This window comes from Xenopus laevis, chromosome 7S (genome assembly GCF_017654675.1).
Source record: "Xenopus laevis strain J_2021 chromosome 7S, Xenopus_laevis_v10.1, whole genome shotgun sequence".
NCBI lineage: Eukaryota > Metazoa > Chordata > Amphibia > Anura > Pipidae > Xenopus > Xenopus laevis.
In genome coordinates, this window is record NC_054384.1 from 89,201,810 (window position 1) to 89,222,438 (window position 20,629).

General features: G+C 39.8%; 1 protein-coding gene across 2 annotated transcripts in view; it reads left to right on the top strand.

Annotated features, from left to right (window-relative positions):
- megf6.S (multiple EGF-like-domains 6 S homeolog) overlaps window positions 1-20,629 on the top strand; it is a 320,522-nt gene that overhangs the window by 81,985 nt on the left and 217,908 nt on the right. For both annotated transcript variants that reach the window (XM_018228002.2, XM_041571504.1), the window contains exon 4: window positions 15,642-15,746. In XM_018228002.2, the coding sequence (XP_018083491.1) occupies window positions 15,642-15,746 (105 nt within the window). The remainder of the gene's footprint in view (window positions 1-15,641; window positions 15,747-20,629) is intronic.

Sequence of the window (20,629 nt, forward strand, 5' to 3'; positions counted from 1 at the left end):
CACAGAAACCAGTGCAACTAGCATTAGAATTTAATAATCAGCCCTGTAGCATCAGCTTATATTACACACAATCCTCATTTTCTGCCTTGTAAATTTGTGACAACCCCTAAGCTTAGCTTCTCAACAGCTGCTCAGAGCCCACTGAGCATGTGAGTGTCACAGACACTTTCCAAGATGGTGACCCCCTGTGACAAGTTTGAAGTCCTGGATCATTGCTGCTGTTGTGAAACTGAAACTTTAGGCTGGTGCAATAAATTCAGTATATAAAATATGGCATTTTTAGCCATATTAATTTTTAGAGTTTAGTTCTCCTATGACCGTTCTCCAAATGCAGAATGCAGTGTTTAAAGTAGGGATGCACCGAATCCAGGATTCGGTTCGGGATTCGGCCAGGATTCGACCTTTTTCAGCAGGATTCGGATTCGGCCGAATCCTTCTCCCAGGCCCAACCGAATCCTAATTTGCAAATGCAAATTAGGGCGAGGAGGGAAATTGAGCGACTTTTTTCACAAAACAAGGAAGTAAAAAATGTTATCCCCTTTCCACCCCTAATTTGCATATGCTAATTAGGATTCCGATTCGGTTCGGTATTCGGCCAAATCTTTTGCAAAGCATTCGGGGGTCTGGCCGAATCCAAAATAGTGGATTCGGTACATCCCTAGTTTAAAGTGTAAAAAAATGGCAAATTTCCAGCCTTTTTTTGCACTTTGCGCGCTGTGTGGTGCATTATAAATGGCCAAGTAACACTTATTCTTGCACCACACTTACTATTTCTGTAGGTGCTTTCGCTTCACAGGCTACTCCGAAGCTCAACAAACCATTCCAGTTATGCAGGAAAGAAGAACACCAACTGCCTTTAAAACATTTTATTGCAGAAAACTGTGGCATAAGCTTTTGGGGACCAACCCCTTTGGGGACCACTCCATTCCTCAGGTGCATTACATAATAGTGAACCCAAAACCCACTTAAATACCATATAGATCATGTGATACAACCATGCGAAATCCAGTGCAGCTGTTACAAACATCAATTATATAATATTCAATAGTCCATATTCATGGCAGTCCATTTGGTTCCAACATAAAAAGTATGACATTAAAAACAAAGTATCCAATAATAAATACAAAGTGCATGTTTCATAGAAAAACAACTCAAACTGAATTTTTTATTTAATCCTTGAGGAGATAGAGAATCCAGTCTTTTAATCCATACTGCCTCTCTTCATAATAACTAAGGTAAATTAACATTCCAATACATTCCGGTTCCAATACCGCCCACTTGGCCTACTGTATGTTTAGCAACAACAGAAGTGTTAAGCAACCGATAATAAATATTTATTTTTCTCATCTTTTTTCCTTTTTTCTTTCTCTGGTGTATAATTCCGTATATTGCTCTTAGGTTCATTTAACCAGGTCCTTATACTTCTGGTAGTCTTTCCTACACAAGAAAATCCACAGGGGCATTTTATTAAACAAATACCCCAGCAGTCAAGGGTGCACCAATAGAGATTAAAGGACACATTACATGTAGCAGTGCTGGGGTAATTTATTTAATAAAATGCCCCTGGTTTGGAAAAAAAGCCTTTCTTGGCATGGGGAGTGCACATCAGCAGATTACAAAATGAGAGTAGCCTGATCACACATTCACATAATATCTATTTCTTCCACCTGTTGGCTGATTGAATTGATCTCTCCATATAAATAGTAATGCTCACCTCCCCATTAATCTCAAGGTATTTTCATACATAAAAATCACTGTGGTGCAATATGTGGGTCAGATATTCAGCCATCATAATATTTTTGTTATACGTCAGATGTTATCGGTGTTGCCAATGAATGCTAAAAAGGTGCAGAAAATATGATTCTGAGGGACTAAAAGCCAGCGATAAAGATATTTCTCATGCATGTTGCTGACTGCCTTATTTTTCATCTATAAAGTGCAATTCCAACTATAACCTGTGCCCCTGTTAAATCAGAAGAAAAATCAATATACAGAAGCAGGTTTGTTCATTTACACTCACACAGGGCCAGTTCCACTCATATTTCTAAGGTTTATATATGAACAGAAGCCTGTAGTTAATGTGCTCTGCATGGATAATCAATCATCCTCTCATCAAGCAGAAAGCTTCATACGAGCATCTTCCAATGCACACGTTCAACTTGCAGACTGGTAGCTTGCTTCTTTTTTTTAATATTTTATTATAGAGTCAGCAAAAACAATATGACGTTTAAACATTCACAATGTTCAGAGTATCTACATTATAATTAAATCATCATTATTATTAAATCACATAAAATGTTAGCTCTTTGATAATATGGTCAATAATAGCTTATAATAAAGTGGCAAGAGATACAGCTTTTGGGACTCGTTTTTTCTCCCCTTCAAAGAAGAGAACAGGAATAAAGTAGGGGAAGAAAAACAAGGAAAAACACAACAGAACAGCGTGGGATAGGGGGAGGGGGTACGGTAGGAAGGGGAAACCAAACATGAAAAAGGAGAAAAGTGGAGAAAATTTGCCTGCTGAGTCAGTGAATTGGGAAGCAGGGAAATGGTTATAATGATAAATAGTTAAAGAGCATTAGTCTATGGTTTTGCACGTTGTTTTGAAAGTTGTCCTGTAGTTGTTGGGTTAAAGTTCAATGATGGTTGGGACTTCATCAATCCACAGGTTTCCCATTTAGCCCAGGACTCCAGATGCTGCTGAACTTGATTTCGTATCCATACAATTCTGTATTCAAATTGCCTGTGGTAGCTTGCTTCTTAAACTGAAGCCATCATATTTAACAGCTTTACATCTTACATCGCTAGTTTTAAAGGTTCAGTAATATCACAAAATCACATTACCTTTATGCTGTTGGACTTTGAGCCTCCTTTCCAACGGAGGGCCAAAAAAAAAACAAAAAACATTTTTGTTTAACCTTGCACCCTGCCCTGCACTTATTGTCCATAGCTGCAGGACCTGTTCATGACCTAAATTGTGCAGAACTATAGGTTCCATGCAGGATGCTGCCACTTTGCAAAGTGATCTGTCTAAACTGGAAAATTGGGCAGCAAACTGGAAAATGAGGTTCAATGTTGATAAATGCAGGTTATGCACTTTGGCAAAAATAATATAAATGCAAGTTATACACTAAATGGCAGTGTGTTGGGAGTTTCCTTAAATGAAAAGGATCTAGGGGTCTTTGTAGATAACACGTTGTCTAATTCTGGGCAGTGTCATTCTGTGGCTACTAAAGCAAATAAAGTTCTGTCTTGCATAAAAAAGGGCATTAACTCAAGGGATGAAAACATAATTATGCCTCTTTATAGGTCCCTGGTGAGGCCTCATCTGGAGTATGCAGTTCAGTTTTGGACTCCAGTCCTTAAGAGGGATATAAATGAGCTGGAGAGAGTGCAGAGACGTGCAACTAAATTGGTTAGAGGGACGGAAGACTTAAATTATGAGGGTAGACTGTCTAGGTTGGGGTTGTTTTCTCTGGAAAAAAGGCGCTTGCGAGGGGACATGATTACACTTTGCAAGTACATTAGAGGACATTATGGACAAATGGCAGGGGACCTTTTTACCCATAAAGTGGATCACCGTACCAGAGGCCACCCCTTTAGACTAGAAGAAAAGAACTTTCATTTGAAGCAAACGTAGGGGGTTCTTCACAGTCAGGACAGTGAGGTTGTGGAATGCACTGCCGGGTGATGTTGTGATGCTGATTCAGTTAATGCCTTTAAGAATGGCTTGGTTGATTTCATGGACAGACATAATATCAAAGGCTATTGTGATACTAAACTCTATAGTTAGAATAGATATGGGTATATATAGTTTATCTGAGAGTATGGAGAGGTGAGTGTATGGATGCTGGGTTTTCATTTGGAGGTGTTGAACTTGATGGACTTTGTCTTTTTTCAACCCAATTTAACTATGTAACTATGTAACTATGTAACTATGTCTCATGAATACACCACTGCCTTTGTTCAACAGTATTTATGAGGCTTAGGCTGGAGGCAGCACATGAGCATGAGACACCCCTAGCCCAAGTTCCATTCAGACACACAAGCTGGGGCGTGCCAGTGGGCACAAGGAGCAATTGAGCCCTGTACTTGCTGCTAGCCAGGGCCGGATTTACATAGCAGGTGCCCCTAGGCCTGCTGTCGTTCGTTGCCCAGTCCCTTTCTTTTTATCCAATCAAATTTCCATCATCGGAGCCAGAGCAATGGGGATTGGTGTACAGGAAATTTTAAAAACTCTCCTGAGCTTCCCCAGTGTTTCTGAACCAATGTGGGTGTGGTTGGGCAGCATGCCGCCCCCTAAAATCCTGCCGCCCTAGGCCCGGGCGTTGGTGGCCTCTCCAGGCCTGCTGCTAGCATTATGTAAATTATTACTTTCACAACACTAAACTCTATAGGGGTCATGCATGGCCCCAGGGGCACAAGTGTAAGAACACTAAGGAACATTAGAGCAGCCTCTGGAGGAACAGCTAAGTCTGTCCGTGGTACATGAAGCTTCATGCTTTGCACAGGTGTAGAGTGCAGCTATGCCTGGAAGTCAGTGCTCTGTAACTATGATACTATGTAGAGAGAATATTATCCATCTGCACTGAGAAACATTGTAGTGGGCCAACCTCTCCTTCTTTTCCCTGAAGGGCATGTGCAAGGCATCAGCAACCAGTCAGCCATCTTGACATGGAGAGATGGACACTGGATGAAAAGCCGGGTTCCTTCCTGTGAGTCTCTTTATCCCTGTTCTGTAACCAGCCAGCTATGTTCTTCCTCTCCCATTAACATACCTCCCAGCTGTCCCCTTTTTCGAGGGACAATCCCGATCTTGACAGCTCAACCCGCAGTCTCAGATTGTTACTGAAAAGTCCTTACTTTCTCTTTGATCTCCTGTACTGAACAGCCAGAAAAAGATGTGGCCACACCCCCCCTTGTGTCCCAGTCACACCGCTTTGAGCCATGTCCTGTCACATACAGGTCTCACCCCTAATCATGCCTATTTTTGTGAATTTGAGGGGTTATTCTTTTCAGTGGCGGTTAGTTAAATTCAAATGGAAGTTACTCATAGCGGATGAATTGGCTTTTACTACTCTTACCCCGGTGGTCTAGTGGCCAGTGGGCCCCCCCACATGCTTCCTCCTGTCTCCACTGCCGGTCCCTCTATTGCCCATTGTTATGTCTAACTTGTTTAGTTCCTGGGTGCTTATTCTACGTGAAATCCATTGTGTTTCCTGGTATTGACCCGTGCCTGCCTGCTTGACTACTCTGAAATCCTTGCCTGCTAAACTGACCCTTGCCTGCCTAACTTTTCCAAACTCTCCAATCCTTGCCTGTCTTACTATCCTGTGAACTCAGCCTGTACCGACCCGGCCTGTCTGACCATGTTATTCCTTTGATCCTCCTGGGTTGTGTTGCCTTCCGTCCTAAATTCTTGGTAAAACAATCGCGCCCCTTTGCTCGTCCAGAACTCTTGTTTGGCTCTGCTCTTAAAAAGACCTTGTGGCATCCGATTAGCAGAGGGCTCCTCCCGAAGTGAAAGGCGGCTGCTACAGGCGGAAGCAAAGCCGAGACCAAGGAGCCTAGCACCTGTTCTGGATTTTGTGACACTCGGTAGGGGTGGGTGCAAATTGGGCCGTTGGCATATCTGCTATTCTGACTTCTGGAATCTTCTGCACTGTGTGTGAGGTTGTGGTTCAAGAAATCGCTGGCACACAAGGTAATGCTAGAAGGAGGTTGTGGGACATCTGTGGACTGGTAAGCACCTGAGTTGCCAAATGTTTCTGTAACACCCTCTGTCTCCCACTTCCATATCTGGGAATGTTTTCCGGTGAACTAGTGTAGCAGCTGAGGTGACTTTCCTTCGCCAAGGAACACATCTACAGCCTGTGTTGCCTACACACGTCAGATAAAAATCTTTTTTCCTTGTTCAGCTTCAGGTAGCCTTAGTGCAGTCTTTCCATGAAACCCAGTGTTAACAATGTTGCTGCCATTTGGAGACCCTCAAGGTCCTTTTAAGGCCCTCCCACTGGTACACACTGCAGGTGCGGAAACTTCCAAGCAATGTGAGGTATGTGCAGGGGGCCTATCTGCGCTAGCGAACTGGCCCTCTCTTCTGCCATGGTGAACCCCCCCTGGCCCCTCCGCTGCCTGAGGCAGTTGCTGTGATGAAGTGCCAAAGAGAGGCACGAAACGCGTCAGGTGACTAGACACGTCATGGTTTAGTTAAAGAGCTCCAGGAGGATACCTGTTTGTGTTTTAAAGATGCTTGGAAATAAAGACTTTTTTTATTCTAAAACTACCCATGCTTATTACGGCTCCCGTCTATCTACTGCTACTTTGGACGTTGTCATTGTCTCTGGAGCGGAGTCTGGCCGACGGAGGGCCACCACGAGGGTAGATGCGGACCATTCACATGTAAGTTACCCGTATGCTTTGTTTTCTAACCCTAAAAACTGCAGTTTTCAGAAGAGCTGGGTACATGTGCGTGGACCAAATGCACATGGACTCCCCCACCATTTAGCAATACATTTTTCCAAAAATTTCTTGTGCTGGTAAAAATCGATAAATTCGTGAAAAAATTCGATTTGACGCCCTAAAATCACGAAATCTTTGGATTATTGAACGATGCAGTTCAGGGTATCAATGGGACATCTGCCATTGACTTCTTCATGAACGCGTTATGTCTGAGTTGGAGTACTTTTTCATTCGGAACTTTGAAACACCAGTAGGGTTTAATAAATCACAAAAAATGTTTTTCATGTTTTTCCCCATAAAAAATAGAACTTTGAATAAACAACCCCCCTTAAATTTTGTTTATAAAGCTATATGGTTGGCAGATGTAAACCATGTGACTGAAGTGTATAAATACTCATCTCCATCTTATTTTTGTTATTTCTCGCCACCTGTATTGCATTTGCCTTAAATTATACATCCAAAAACTTTTCTATAGCCTTCTGTAGTACAGTGTGTCACTGCAAATATGGAACTCTTTCATGGTACTAGGCACATGCTCATTTGGGAGAAGAGAAAGGGAGAATGAAGAGATGCTTTATGTTTGAAGCAGTTAAATATGTCAAGGGAATTAACAGAGTTAAGGATGAAGGAATTTTTCTTAGGAAGAAGGAGACGGCTAAAAAAAGACACAATGTGATTAAATGGAGTGCTGAACACTGATTGCTCAGACACTAGAGTCCATGCACCGTAGACTATACAGCCTAAATAAGCCCCCACTTGAGTGCCTCAATCAATCAGTCCTCCAGCCCCCTGAACACCTCCTTGAGTTATCTCCTGAGTAGTCTGTTTAAAATGGTCCTGCTTTGATGATGTTTCATTGGCCACAAACGCTTGAGATGCTGGGGGACACCTTTAGAATCCGCAGGAGAATGGTTTGTATTTTGCATGCCAACGGTGATCTACAGCCCCTTAATAAATGAGCAGCTCTGAAGCATAAGGGATGCTAACTGTGACTGAAGTGCATCATGATTACATTACAGTTTCACCAATGGGGCTCATGACCATATCAGTACAATTTGCTATGGAAGGATGGCTCCTAACACTTACTGCTTACTGGCCAGTAACCTCTTTTAGTAGCAGTGCCAATAGAATGGCCATCTAACAGAAGATTTAATATTCTCTGCAATGTCGCCCCCTCGACCACTCACCTTTCCTACTCTGGGGGAGGCCGCAAAACTAGTGCAGAGAGAGCAATTGCGCCCTCTTGCTAGTAAAGCCGAATTTCGCTTTTAAAAGTACCAGGAGCAGCTTTTTGTTGCATCTGGTAACCTTTTTGGGGCTGCTGCCCCTGTTCATACTATTTAAACATATGCCACTCAATTCCACTATCATGCCTCCTTTCTGATTGGGGGCCATTGACTTTCTCCTTACCCCATGCATGATGATACACGTAGGGGGTTATTTACTAAACTACAAATGCAAAAATCACAAAAAATATGTGATTTATTTAAATAAAATCTGACTTTTAAAAAATCATGATTTTTTTTGGAATTTATTAAACCCAGAGGAAAAGTCTGAATCAGAAAATCCTGCATCTCAGACCTTTCGAGGTTGCATATAAGTCGATGGGAGAAGTTCCAATGATTTTTTGATGTGCACTGGGTTTCGTGCAATACCCTGAAGTTTTAGGAGTTTTCAGCAAAAATATGAGTTTTCGGGTGAAAATCCGAAAAAATCTGATAAAAAAAAAAACCTTGCAAAATCGGATTTTTCGCTGCAAAGCACATTTTCGGGAAAATGGAATAATAAATAAGCGTAAAAAACCGGAGCGGATTTGATTGTAGTAGAAAATATTGAGATAAATTCGGACTTTGATAAATAACCCTCGCAGACCCACATGTCTTGGGTTACAGCAAAAGCTGTTGAAATTAAGCATCTAGTCCTGTTTCATGAAAGACTGGGGTATACTTTATAATTAAAGGATAAGGTTAAAATTAATTAAGCTTTATCAGAAAGGTCTATGTAAATACACCAGTAAACCCCCAACGTAATACTGATCTGAGTCCTCTGTCAAAAGAAACAGCACATTTCTGTCCTTCTATTTTGTACACGTGAGATTCTGTATTATACTTCCTTCTTTCAGCTTAAACCTCCAGGGCTAGGGCTTGAGCATGCTCAGTTAGCTCCTCTCCCCCTCCTCTCACAGCAGTAACCTGAGCCCAGAGCTATTAGTAAGCAGGGGGATAGACTCGGGCAGGAAGTTAAATCACACCAAGCTAATATGGCAGCTGCTAAACAAACAGAGAGAGTTTCTAGAGCTGTTTACTCAGGATGGTAAAGCAGTATTGCAGTATTGTGGCTAATCTATTAGCAATAAACTACCTTGGTAGCGTTCCTTCTCCTTTAAATGTATTTCCCAGTGATAATAAACATTGCTTCAGCTCTGAATATCAAGTAAGCATCTCATCAAAGCTTGACGTTACTTTAGTGCATGTCTCCTTGTAAGAACATCTGTTTTATAGGGTCTTGTTGCTGAATCCACTATAAACCCTTTTGTTTTCCAAAAGCAATTTTTACATTCATTTCAATATTAATTAAGGTTCATCTTGTCACCCTGGTAACCGACTCCAGTCTAATCATGTCACAATGCAAGTAGCAGAAATAATGTCACCCTAAAGTTTCATTTAATCCCATAACCACAGAAGTGCGATTCCCCTGACAAAATAAAACAAAATAAAGCATTAATTTACCGTTAATCAAATGCACTTTCATATACAGAAGTAAAATAAATGCAATATTGTAAATGCGGCGGCTAATCTCAGCCGAATCCAGAGTTAAGCAGCTTTACATATACCAGCATTTTTAATTTTTGAGCACCAAATTATTTTTTTATCACATTATTTGTCTCGTATTTACTGCCTGAGCTCACGGTGCCCTTCAGTTTGCAGGAATATTTTCAGGCAAGGAAATCAGCATGACCATTGCATTAAAGCAGATAGTGCTCTGTACAGAAACATTGCCATTCCGCCGTGCATATTGTCACTCCTCAAAATCTTTCTGGAATATTCTTTTGCCGAGGAAAAAAAAAAAAGGAAGAAAATTGATTTGATATGTTCTGTGTATTTTTATAATTGACAAGATTAGGGAGGTCATTTGAAATGAAGCCCATTAGGGATCTAATCAAAAGAAAATCTGGTTAAAGCTTTTACTGAAAAGCAAAGATCTGTTTAGGTTAAGGGACAGATTTAGCAAAGGTCGAGGGGAATTTTCTATGAGCTATTTTTGTGTACTTCGACTACAGAATAGTCCAAATTAGATTTGAATTTAAAAAAAAATTTGAATATCTAAATTTATCATGTACTGTCGCTTTAAAAATATCGACTTTGACCATTCGCCATTTAAAACCTGCCGAATTGCTGTTTTAGCCTCTGGGGGACCCCTTGAACCTATTTGGAGTCAATCGGTGAACTTTGAAAAATCGAAGGTTTTTTTTGGGAAAAACTTTGATTCGAATCTGATCGAATGCGCTATTACTTTGATTCATATGATTCGCATTCGGCCAAATACGGACCTATTCGATCCAAAATGGACCTATCCGGCCAAAAAAAACTTCAACTTAATTTCGGTAAGGTGCAGATTTATCAAGGGTCGAATTTTGAAGTACAAAAAACTTCGAAATTTGAATTAAAAAACTTCGAATTCTAATATTGAATTTGAAGTTTTTTCAGCAAATTTGGCAATCCTGCGATCGAATAAAAATCGTTCGATCGAATGATTAAATAGTTCAAATCGAACGATTTTAGTGTACGATCGAAAGATTTTTATTCGATGTGTAAAGACTTAGAAAAATGTTGTACAAGGTCCTCATAGGCTAACATAGCACTTCGGCAGGTTTAATTTGGCGAAGTATTGAAGGTGAAGTTTTTTTAAAGAGACAGTACTTCGATTATCGAATGCTCGAATATTCGAACGATTTTTACTTTGAATCGAAGTAAATTCGAAGTCTTAGTATCCTATTCGATGGTCGAAGTATCCAAAAAATTTATTTGAATTTCGAATTTTTTTACTTCGAAAATTCCCTCTAATTCACTTCGACCCTTAGTAAATCAGCCCCTTAGTCTTTTTGAATTCGAATTTCGAAGTTTTTCAAATTTGAAATTCAACCCTTGACCCTTGATAAATATGCCCCTAAATGTGTGTTTGATGGGCCATTTAGGTAATAAGACAAATCCTACATATTCATAACATTTTATAATTGCCATTACGATTTTACAAATGCATGAGAAAACAGGAGGATTTTTGTGACAGAATTCTTTTTCTTCTGGAAATAATACAGTTGAGTGAGTAAAACAATAACGAGGGAGCATAGATTAACTAAGAATATACTAGAGAGTATAGGAGGAAAGTGCATTTTCAATCACAGTCGCCATGTTTTTTCCCCACAATGCATTGTTTCATTTCCAGAATTCTAACAACATTGCAGGCACAACAGGGCAATTTAGTTGGTGCAACTGCGCTGCATCTGCTACAGTTAAGTCCAACTACATTTGCATCTGCTACAGTTGGGCGCAACTGTAGCAGATGCAGCGCAGTTGCTACAGTTGCATCCAATTAGCCAAACCAGGTGCAAGTGGTTTCAGAAGCAATTCACTGGAGGGAAAACTGCAAAGTGCCCTCTGTTCTGTGAACATGAATAAGCCCTACTCTTTTGTAATTCCGTGCGGAATTCAATTAAGTTTTCACTTGCTAAACTGCAAGATACGTTTTTCTCATCAAATTAAATCTGGCCCAATATATCAAAAGTTTATCTCCTAATGATAATTTCACAAGTACTTCAAGTAATGGTTTTTCTAGGAGCTGGAAGTTTAATAAAGTCATTAGTGATGGGCAAATAAATTTGGCAGGCGAGAATTTGCGCCAACTTCCACGTTTCGCTGCTGGCGAATAAATTCACGCAACTCACGTGCGTCGAAAAATTTTGGACACGTGTCCGAAAAGTCGCTCGCGGCAAATCCGTTGCATGTCAACACTATTCGGACGCTGCTCGACTTTAACACCAGTGTCAAAATTAACGCAAGCATCAAATTACGCGGGCGTCAATTTTAGGGGCATATTTATCAAGGGTCGAATTTCGAATTGAAAAAACTTCGAAATTTTAATTCAAAAAGACCAATCAAAATTAAGTCGAAGTTTTTTTTTGGTCGAATAGGTCCGTTTTCGGTACATATTCGGCCAAATTCGAATTGTTCGAATCAAAGAAATAGCGCATTCGTTCAAATTTGGTTGAATAGGCCGTTTTTGATTTAATAGGTCCGTATTCGGCCGAATTCGATTCAAAGTTTTTCCCAAAAAAACTTAGATTTTTCAGTCCACCAATTGACTCCAAATAGGTTCTAGGAGGTCCCCCATAGGCTAAAACAGCAATTCGGCAGGTTTTAGATGGCCAATGGTCAAAGTCGAATTTTAAAGAGACAGTACATGATAAATTTCAATATTCAATTTCTTTTCAAATTTGAATTGAATTTGGACTATTCCCTAGTCCAAGTACACAAAAAATAGATCGAAAATTCTATTTTTTTTTTCATTTGAAAATTCACCTCGACCTTTGATAAATCTGCCCCTTAGAGTATTGCAAATTTTTGGCCGTTTCATGAATTTCTGGAAATTCGCAAATTTTTTGCCGAAGCGAAATGGCAGAAATTCGCCCATCACTAAAAGTCATTTAATTTACAGTTAGAGGGGTCCAACAACCTATTTTAGTAGAGATGCTGGACGGTTTACTCTTTCTTTGAACAGATCTGCTTTACAGTTGGGTCCAATGAAGAATTTCCCCAGGGCACTTGCTTACGTCACTTTAAAGCATCTTTGTATTGGGCTACATAGCCATACCTGGTCATTTTCCACCTGAATCAGAATTTCCCTATCACCCCTTTACATCACCTTCCTTAATTGCCCCCAGATTATGAATTGCAGCCTGAATGAACGGGACAGTAGAGAAGGATATACATGTCATATCTGTCTGTTTGGCCCACAAGCGGATCAGTCGGAGGAGTACTTTTTTGGAAAGGTCAACTTTAGCTAGAAGCTTATGAAAATGCTCTAGCAAAGCAACTGAGATGATTTATATTGCCTTACATATACCCCATCCTTTTTATTAATTTAGATAAATGTATACAAAAAAAGAATCCCTCAATGTTTTACAGGAATATTCCATTCCACGAGATAGTACCTTGGTAGCTAGATTCTGTTTCCATAAATCACAGAGGTTTCCTCTGTGTGCCACGTGTAAGTTCTATCTGGGGAGCCTAAGGCCAGCGGCTAGTTATTTTGCTGTCTTTTGCAAATCCGTGCCCTTTTTTATGTGTTTAATCTCCCATATCAGTGCATGTTGCTTCAATTTAAGATTATTTTCTTTTCTGAACATCCTTTTGGCTCGATAAAATGTCTCCAATTTCCCCAGAGCACCGCACTGTTATTTATATGTACTTTTGAATCTCCTCGTGTATGTTTTAAGACTATACATTATTTGATGTTTCATTCGCTAATGCATATACATTACTTTGTGTCATTTTTAGTGTCTTGCTAGTGAGAAACAAATCTTTAGGAAGTCCTTTACAATGGTGCTTTGCATTCAGTCATTTCACCTGTCTTTTCTTATGTTTGCTAAGGCAGCCATACTTAGATTCATGTCCTGTTCTCTCCCACCAATCAGTCCACTGGCTTGTTCCAATTGTTTCTGAAGAGTAGCTCTGAAAATTTTCAACACTGCCCATCTTAGGACAAACCAATATACATTAGGGATGCACCGAATCCACTATTTTGTAATCGGCCGAACCCCCGAATCCTTCACGAAAGTTTCGGCCGAATACCAAATCCCAATTTGCATATGTAAATAAGGGGTGGGAAGGGGGAAACATTTTTTTACTTCCTTGTTTTGTGACAAAAAGTCACGTGATTTCCTTCCCTGCCCCTAATTTGCATATGCAAATTAGGGGTTGGATTCAGGTTCAGCCGGGCAGAAGAATTCGGCCGAATCCGAATCCTGCTTAAAAAGGCAGAATCCTGGCCGAATTCCAAACCAAATCCTGGTTTCGGTACATCCCTAATATCCATAGTACATGAAAAAATTAAATTCTACGTTTTTTTTAAGGATGCACCGAATCCACTATTTTGGATTCGGCCGCACCCCCGAATCCTTTGTGAAAGATTCGGCCATATACCGAACCAAAACTGAATCCTAATTTGCATATGTAAATTAGGGGTGGGAAGGGGAAAACATTTTTTACTTCCTTGTTTTGTGACAAAAAGTCATGAAATTTCCCTCCCCTCCCCTAATTTGCATATGCAAATTAGGGGTTGGATTAGGGGGGTTGGCCAAATCCAAATCCTGCTGAAAAAGGTCAAATCCTGAACCGAATCTCGACCAAATCCTGGATTCGGTGCATCCCTGTATTTTTTAATATGAAATCCAAATTTGTAGTTGAAAAAAAATCTTACGTTGTTTGAGATTTCTTTATTTATTTTTTCCGGAGAAAAAAACTCGAATTGAATTGAGTTTGATCGAATTCGATTTGAGTTTTCGGGTCATCTAAATTAGTCCGAGTTGGAATAATTCAATTTTATTACTAAACGTCGACTAGTCAAATTTCCAATATATGGGAGTTTAAAAAACTCAAATGAATTCGAAAAGCCAACCCTTGATAAATGTGCTTCTAAGACTTCTCCCATTGACTTATATGCAACCTTGACAGGTCTGAGATGCCAGATTTTCTGATTCTGACTTTTCCATCCTCGAGGGTTTAATAAATTCCAAAAAATTCATGATTTTTTTAAAAGTACAATTTTATTTTAAAAAAAGCACAAATTTTTCGTAATTTTTGCATTCGGAGTTTAGTAAATAACCCCCTTAGCATCAGATCGGGTCCAGGAAGGGCCGCATCGCTAGTGCAGTGGTGAATTTCCATGTTAAAAAACTGAGTTACCAGAGGCTGCTTTTTGCCGCTGCTGGTAACTGGCCGCTTCATGCCGCCTAAGGCAAGGTTCTCACCTTCCCTAAAAGCAGGAGCGGCCCTTGTTGTATAATGGCAGTAATATTGCCCTGGGTAAGGCCATATCCCCAGTAAAATACTGTATACTTGGGGATCTGGAGAAAAAGTTCAAACCTTTAACAATGCACCAAAACTAAAAGATTAGGTGCTACTGCAAATTGTTTTAGAATACATACATCATATAAAAAAAAGTAAAAAAAAAAAAAAAAGGTAAACTACCTTTTTTTGAAAAATCACTAACAGGCAGATTTATCAAGGGTCGAATTTCGAGTTTATGGGAGTTTCTAAAAACTCCCACAAACTCCTATAACCTTGAATTCTATTCGAGTTTTTTCAACAACAAAAAAAAATCTGATTTTCAAAAGTCCACCAAATGACTCCAAATTGATTGTAGGACGTCTCCCATAGGCTAAAACAGCAATTCGGCAGGTTTTAGATGGCGAATAGTCAAATTCAAATTCTTGAACGAACAGTACATGATAAATTTCAAAATTCTAATTTTGATTTTTTTAAAAACTCAAATCGAATTTGGAATATTCTCTAGTTGATTTACACTATAATAAACTTGAAATTCGAATTTGAAAATGTTAAATTTCAATTCAACCCTTGATAAATCTGCCCCTTAATATTTTTGGATGTGCGCTGGGTTTTGCGAAGTTTTCGGACAAAAATCTGAGTTTTTGGGTGAAAAATCCGCAACAATCGTGAAAATCGGATGAAAAATCTGAAATACAATCCTTGAAATCTGATCTTTTTTTCCCGCAAAGCAAATTTATGGGAAAATGTAATAAATAAGCGCAAAAAACCCGAGCGGATTTGTAGCAGATAAATTCGGATTTTGATAAATAACCCCCTAAATGCTGAAAGGGGGGGCACATCAGGGCCCCTGAAATGCTGCTGTATACAAAACTGACACACAGGCTCCGATTTGCGGAATGTTTCCAGGAAATGGGGACTTTATAGTATTTATTTTCACAGGGACAGAGATTAGTTATTCTGTTTCAGTGATTTATATTGAGACAGAAATGTAGAGATTATGAAGAAGCATATAATACATACGATGTTGAAAATGTAAGGTAACGTTGAACCATTTGAATGAAATAAAGAGCTGTTCAGTGGAATGGCACTCAGACACTGTATGTTCTCTTGCAGTGGCCTGCACCACTGGCGTTTGTTTTAATGGAGGGAACTGCGCTGATGGATCCTCTCAGCAGTGTTTTTGTCCAGCGGGATTTCAGGGGCCACGCTGCCAGTATGGTAAGTGACAATTTTTTTGTTTTTAAAAACAGCATTAATGTTTATGCACAATGTGTGTCAGCAGAATAAACAGAGGCATGATTTCAACTGTATTCAGTTTGGGAATGTCTAAGGAAAGCTGAACAATGCACAGGTCTGAACTTCATACACTGCTTTGCTGCTTGCCTTGGCTAAAGTGTTTAGCATACGTCTTAGTAAAACATATTCACAAAGACTTAATATGCTGTTATATTCAGTAGAAATGATTGAGGCAAATATTCAAAGTGCAAAAAATAAGCAATAGCAGGACCGTCCAACTGAAGCCTCCAAGGGACTCTGTGGCCACCTGCTTGTGATCTCCATATGAAGCACTTATGACATTGTCATTTTAATAAAATCCACCTTCTGAACATACACCATGTTCAGTAATTGGCTCACTGCCCGTAAATGAGGAGGCTCAGGTTTCCCAGGTCGTGGGAACTACTTTTCATCATGTTTTCAAACCATGGCCTTCCATCTCAAGTGGTACCCTGCTATGTAAATGTCACCAATACAAATTTGCTGGCAATGGAGTTGTGGGTAAATTTGTAATTTTCTGTCCTTCCTTCCCCTAACTGACATATTCAGCTGCCTGACCCAGCCTTTTAAAGGGGATGTAAAGGCAAAAAAATAAAATCCCATTTTTACTTTCTTTAATGAAGAAATCTATCTCCAATATACTTTAATTAAAAAATGTGTACCGTTTTTATAAGAAACCTGACTGTTTGCAGTGAAATTCCCCCTTCGTTTTACTTGCTGCAAAACAAAACTTCAGACGCTCCCTAACTGCTCTGAAGGGAAACGATCATACTTTCAAACAACAGGAGGGAGCCCCCGCCTTACTTCCCAGAACTCGAGCAGCTTTGTTTGCTTCCCTGTAACAACTGTGTAGATTTGTATCCACAGACCCAGTGCAGTCTGTATATTCTGATTATTAATCAGTCTTGCTGTATCAGCTTCTGGCAGATATTATTTGACTTGTGTTGTTTTGATCATTTATGATGATCCCTAAGCTTAACCTCCCAACTGAAGCCCAGACCACACTGAGCATGTGCGTAGTCTTGGTCTTGCAAAATGTTACAAGATGGCAGCCCCCTGTGCCAACTTTGAAAGCATAAATCATTTGTTTAATTAGGCTTGTGGTGCAGTAAGTTCATGTTTATGTTTAGTATACAAAATACAGCATTTCTAACATTATGCTATTTTAGACTTTAGTTGCCCTTTAAGTTTTAATTCATTAGTTCCTTCTTCCACCAACTCCAGGGTCTCCCCCAACCCACCCATTCCTTGCATCCCCCCTCCCATGGGCTGCCACCCGTCCGGTTGTGACCCGGACAGCCCGGTTTTCATAAGGGCTGCCTGGGTCTTAATTGCCCATTCGGTTTTCCAAATTAGGAAAACCGGGCAGTATTCCCCTAGATTGACTGGTGGCCGGCAAATCACAGATTGCAAAGTCATTGCCCCACCCCCAATGTCAACATGTAATAATTTCCATTTAAATGTGTATATGTTTACGTTTATATTCAAATGTTTGTTATATGTGGTGGACCTTTTATTTACCGTGAGGGTTAATCTGATTTGCATTCGGTATGTTTTTGTTATTTGAAAATAAATGGAAATGGGAAAGATTATTTTCTTGATATAACAAACTAATGTTCAGCAAAAAATTATGTTTGAATTATTTTTCAATTGCATTTACATTTCAATTTGATGTTATCAAATAGGAGGGAAATGAAAATCAGTGTTTTGCATTTGAATATCTCTTTATCCATATTATGTTTTGATTCTCACCAAGCAAAAAAAATAGAGACTAAGAAAGTCAATGGTTTGTTTTGGGTTATATTCTGTATAGATTTATTCACAAGCTATTCGAAGCTAGAAAGGGGAATAAATCTGAAATTAAAATGTTGTCTAATGAAAGCCAAAGTGATTCAACATTTCCAGTGTTTTTTAAGTTATTTATACATGTAATTGCTATTGAAAAGCAGCATCTGTTGCTTTCTACACTTCTGGTTTTGATAAAGATTGTCATTAGTGATGGGCGAATTTATTCGTCAGGCGCAAATTTGTGGTGAATTTACGCGTTTTGCCCCAGAAAAAATCTGCCAGCGGCAATTCAGACACTGATGATTAATGGATTCCCATTGACTTTAATGGGCGCCGGCATCAAAATCTGCGTTTCGCAAATTTTTCTCCCGTTTCGCGAATTTTGAGGGTAATTCGCAAAATTCATGGGCACAAATTTGCCCATAACTATTTGTCAACACACCTCTATTAAAGTTAGGGCTTGCCATCAGGGTGTTACCTAAGAAACACAGGTAACTTATTTATCAAGCAATAAGAGGGTAGGGAGGTGGGAGAGGTTAGGACAAATTCCCCTGACCCCCCATGATTAAAAAATAAATAAGGTAAATTTCACTGCCTTCCTAAAAACCTAGTGACTTATTAGCATGTTAATTAAATATTTTTACTATTTATATGAACTATTACTAGACACAATTTTCTGTGTTAAATGGGACAAGTGGTTTAAATGAACCAAAAGTGGCTTCATCTGTAGTTATGGGGCCCCACAGCAAGATCATATATATTGCAGCTACTCATCATTTTCAGTGGACCCCTAACGTTCCCCAGTTGTAGGGTCTGTTTTCTCTACAATTTCACCCTTGCTTTCAGTGCTTTTTCCTGCACTGGTGGGTTACTGTGATTGAAAAAAAATACATTGTACAAGTTCAATCTTTTGTTCTAGCAAAATCTACTCACCTTCTAGTTGTTCATTTGATCAGTTGGTACTATGCACTTATGTGTTCATGGGGGCACCCAATAAATGTCGGGGGCCCCAAAATTTCTGGTGGCGGCCCTGGTAAGAGTAGACACATTTTGTATTATCTGTGGCAAGGGTTAGCAATTTACTTCTGGTAATACAGCATAATAAAGAAGGCTATTGTGATACTAAAATCTATAGTTTATGTGAGTGTAAGGAGGGGTCAGTGTGTGTATGGATGCTGGGTTATTTGGAGGGGTTGAACTCGATGGACTTATGTTTTATTTATTTAACTATGTAAATATGTATGTAACTATATAGAAATTAAACCATTGTCCCAGTCAGTCTGGGGAAAAAAACAAAATCTGAATTTTTTGATAAACTTCCTGGTTAAAGGGTTGGCATGTCTATACTGTGATCAATTGCTTCTAATGCAGGGTATCTAAAACTCCAAGGACCCGGTCTTGGCTCACTCTTCTGCCTTTAACTGCTGCCTTTGGCTTCAGGAGGAGCCCTCTGCTACTCGGATGCCGCCAGGTCTTAGTGTGAGAGGACCAAGGAGAGAGTTCTGAGCAGGCTAGGAAACCAAGCGTGTAGTAATAGAATGGGAAACAAGGCAAATTGTCAATGGCCAGGCCAGGGCAGAAACCGTGGGGCAATGCGGTACAAAATCAGGAGACGAGAGAGTAGTCTGGGTCACAGGCTGGGTCAAACACTCCAATATAGAAGTACAGAAACAGGCTCCAAGAGAAAAGTCGAATAACAGGCAAAGACCAAGACAGGCCGATTAACTAGACAGGGTCAGGGACAGGCAAGAACCAGTGGAACAGACTTAGAAAACACACCAGGAACTAAAAATAGACCTTTACTTTGGGCAATGCAAAACAGGGACATCCTTTAAACATTTGAATATCACGTCAGTGGGATGATGTCAGGCGAGATGAGTAGAATAAAGCCGAAAAGGCATGAGCGGAGCCTACCCGGAAGTGCCTGAAGGGACGCGGCACACGTGTCATGTACTTTGCGCCGGAGGATGTGAATATGGAGGGCGTCTGTGCTGTGGGTGCAACGGGTGTCCCCTTTGTACTCCCACTGGACCACCAGGTAATATTCTCACATTGCTAACTTATATGCAAGTCTTCATACGAACAATGTGTCCTCTACAAGGCATGTCATTTGTAATATGCCTTTAATCATGTGAATCCTATTATATTTTATTTAATAGTGCCAAAATAGTCTGCAACATCATTCACATCAGTCCCTGCCCCAGTGGAGCTTACAGTTTTCTCACATTCACACACACTAAGGTCAGTTGTATCAGGAGCCAATGCCTGTATGTTTTTGGAGTGTGAGTACCCAGAAGGAACCCATGGAATACAAAGGAGTACATGAAACTATTTGTACTCATGCTGGAATTGAAGATATGGCCCCAGTGCTACAAGATATCAGTGCTAAACTTTGCACCACCATTTTCGCACTATACTGCCCCAACTGCTATTCCAGATAAGTACATGAACCAACTTTAAACCCATTATTTTTTTTATACTTTTACATTTACCTATTTGGAATAACAATGATATTAAATGGCAAGTTTGATGTTTCATTTCTTTAAACCTAGGAATTTTTAAAACACACAAGTTGCCTTCAGTACTGCCGCCTAGAAACTCTCTCATATAAAAGTGCAAACATTCTGCTCCCCTACCATCCAAAGAGATAAAGTGACCTCCCAGAGGACACAAGCTTCCTATATTAGGTGTTAAGCAAGTATTTTCCTGTTAGAGAAAGCCGAGAGTATGCAGCGATCATTCCGCACGGAGACGCCGGGGCGTTATTAAAGGCAACATTACTCGACAGAAGATGTTTCCTCTGAGCAGCTGATTTGAATCACAGGCATAAAATCACTTACTGCATTCTTCCACTACCTTACAACTGCTGAATCAGGTTGCTCGTTCTTATTGCTTTTGCTACATCTCATGGAAGGAACTTTAATTGTTTTTCCAGTTGCAGTTTATTGTGCTGAAGTGCCCTACAGTTTGTTCCAGAGCTTCCATCGGTGATACTCCTTGCACAAAAGAGATTAGAAACAATCTGCTTTGCTGTACTT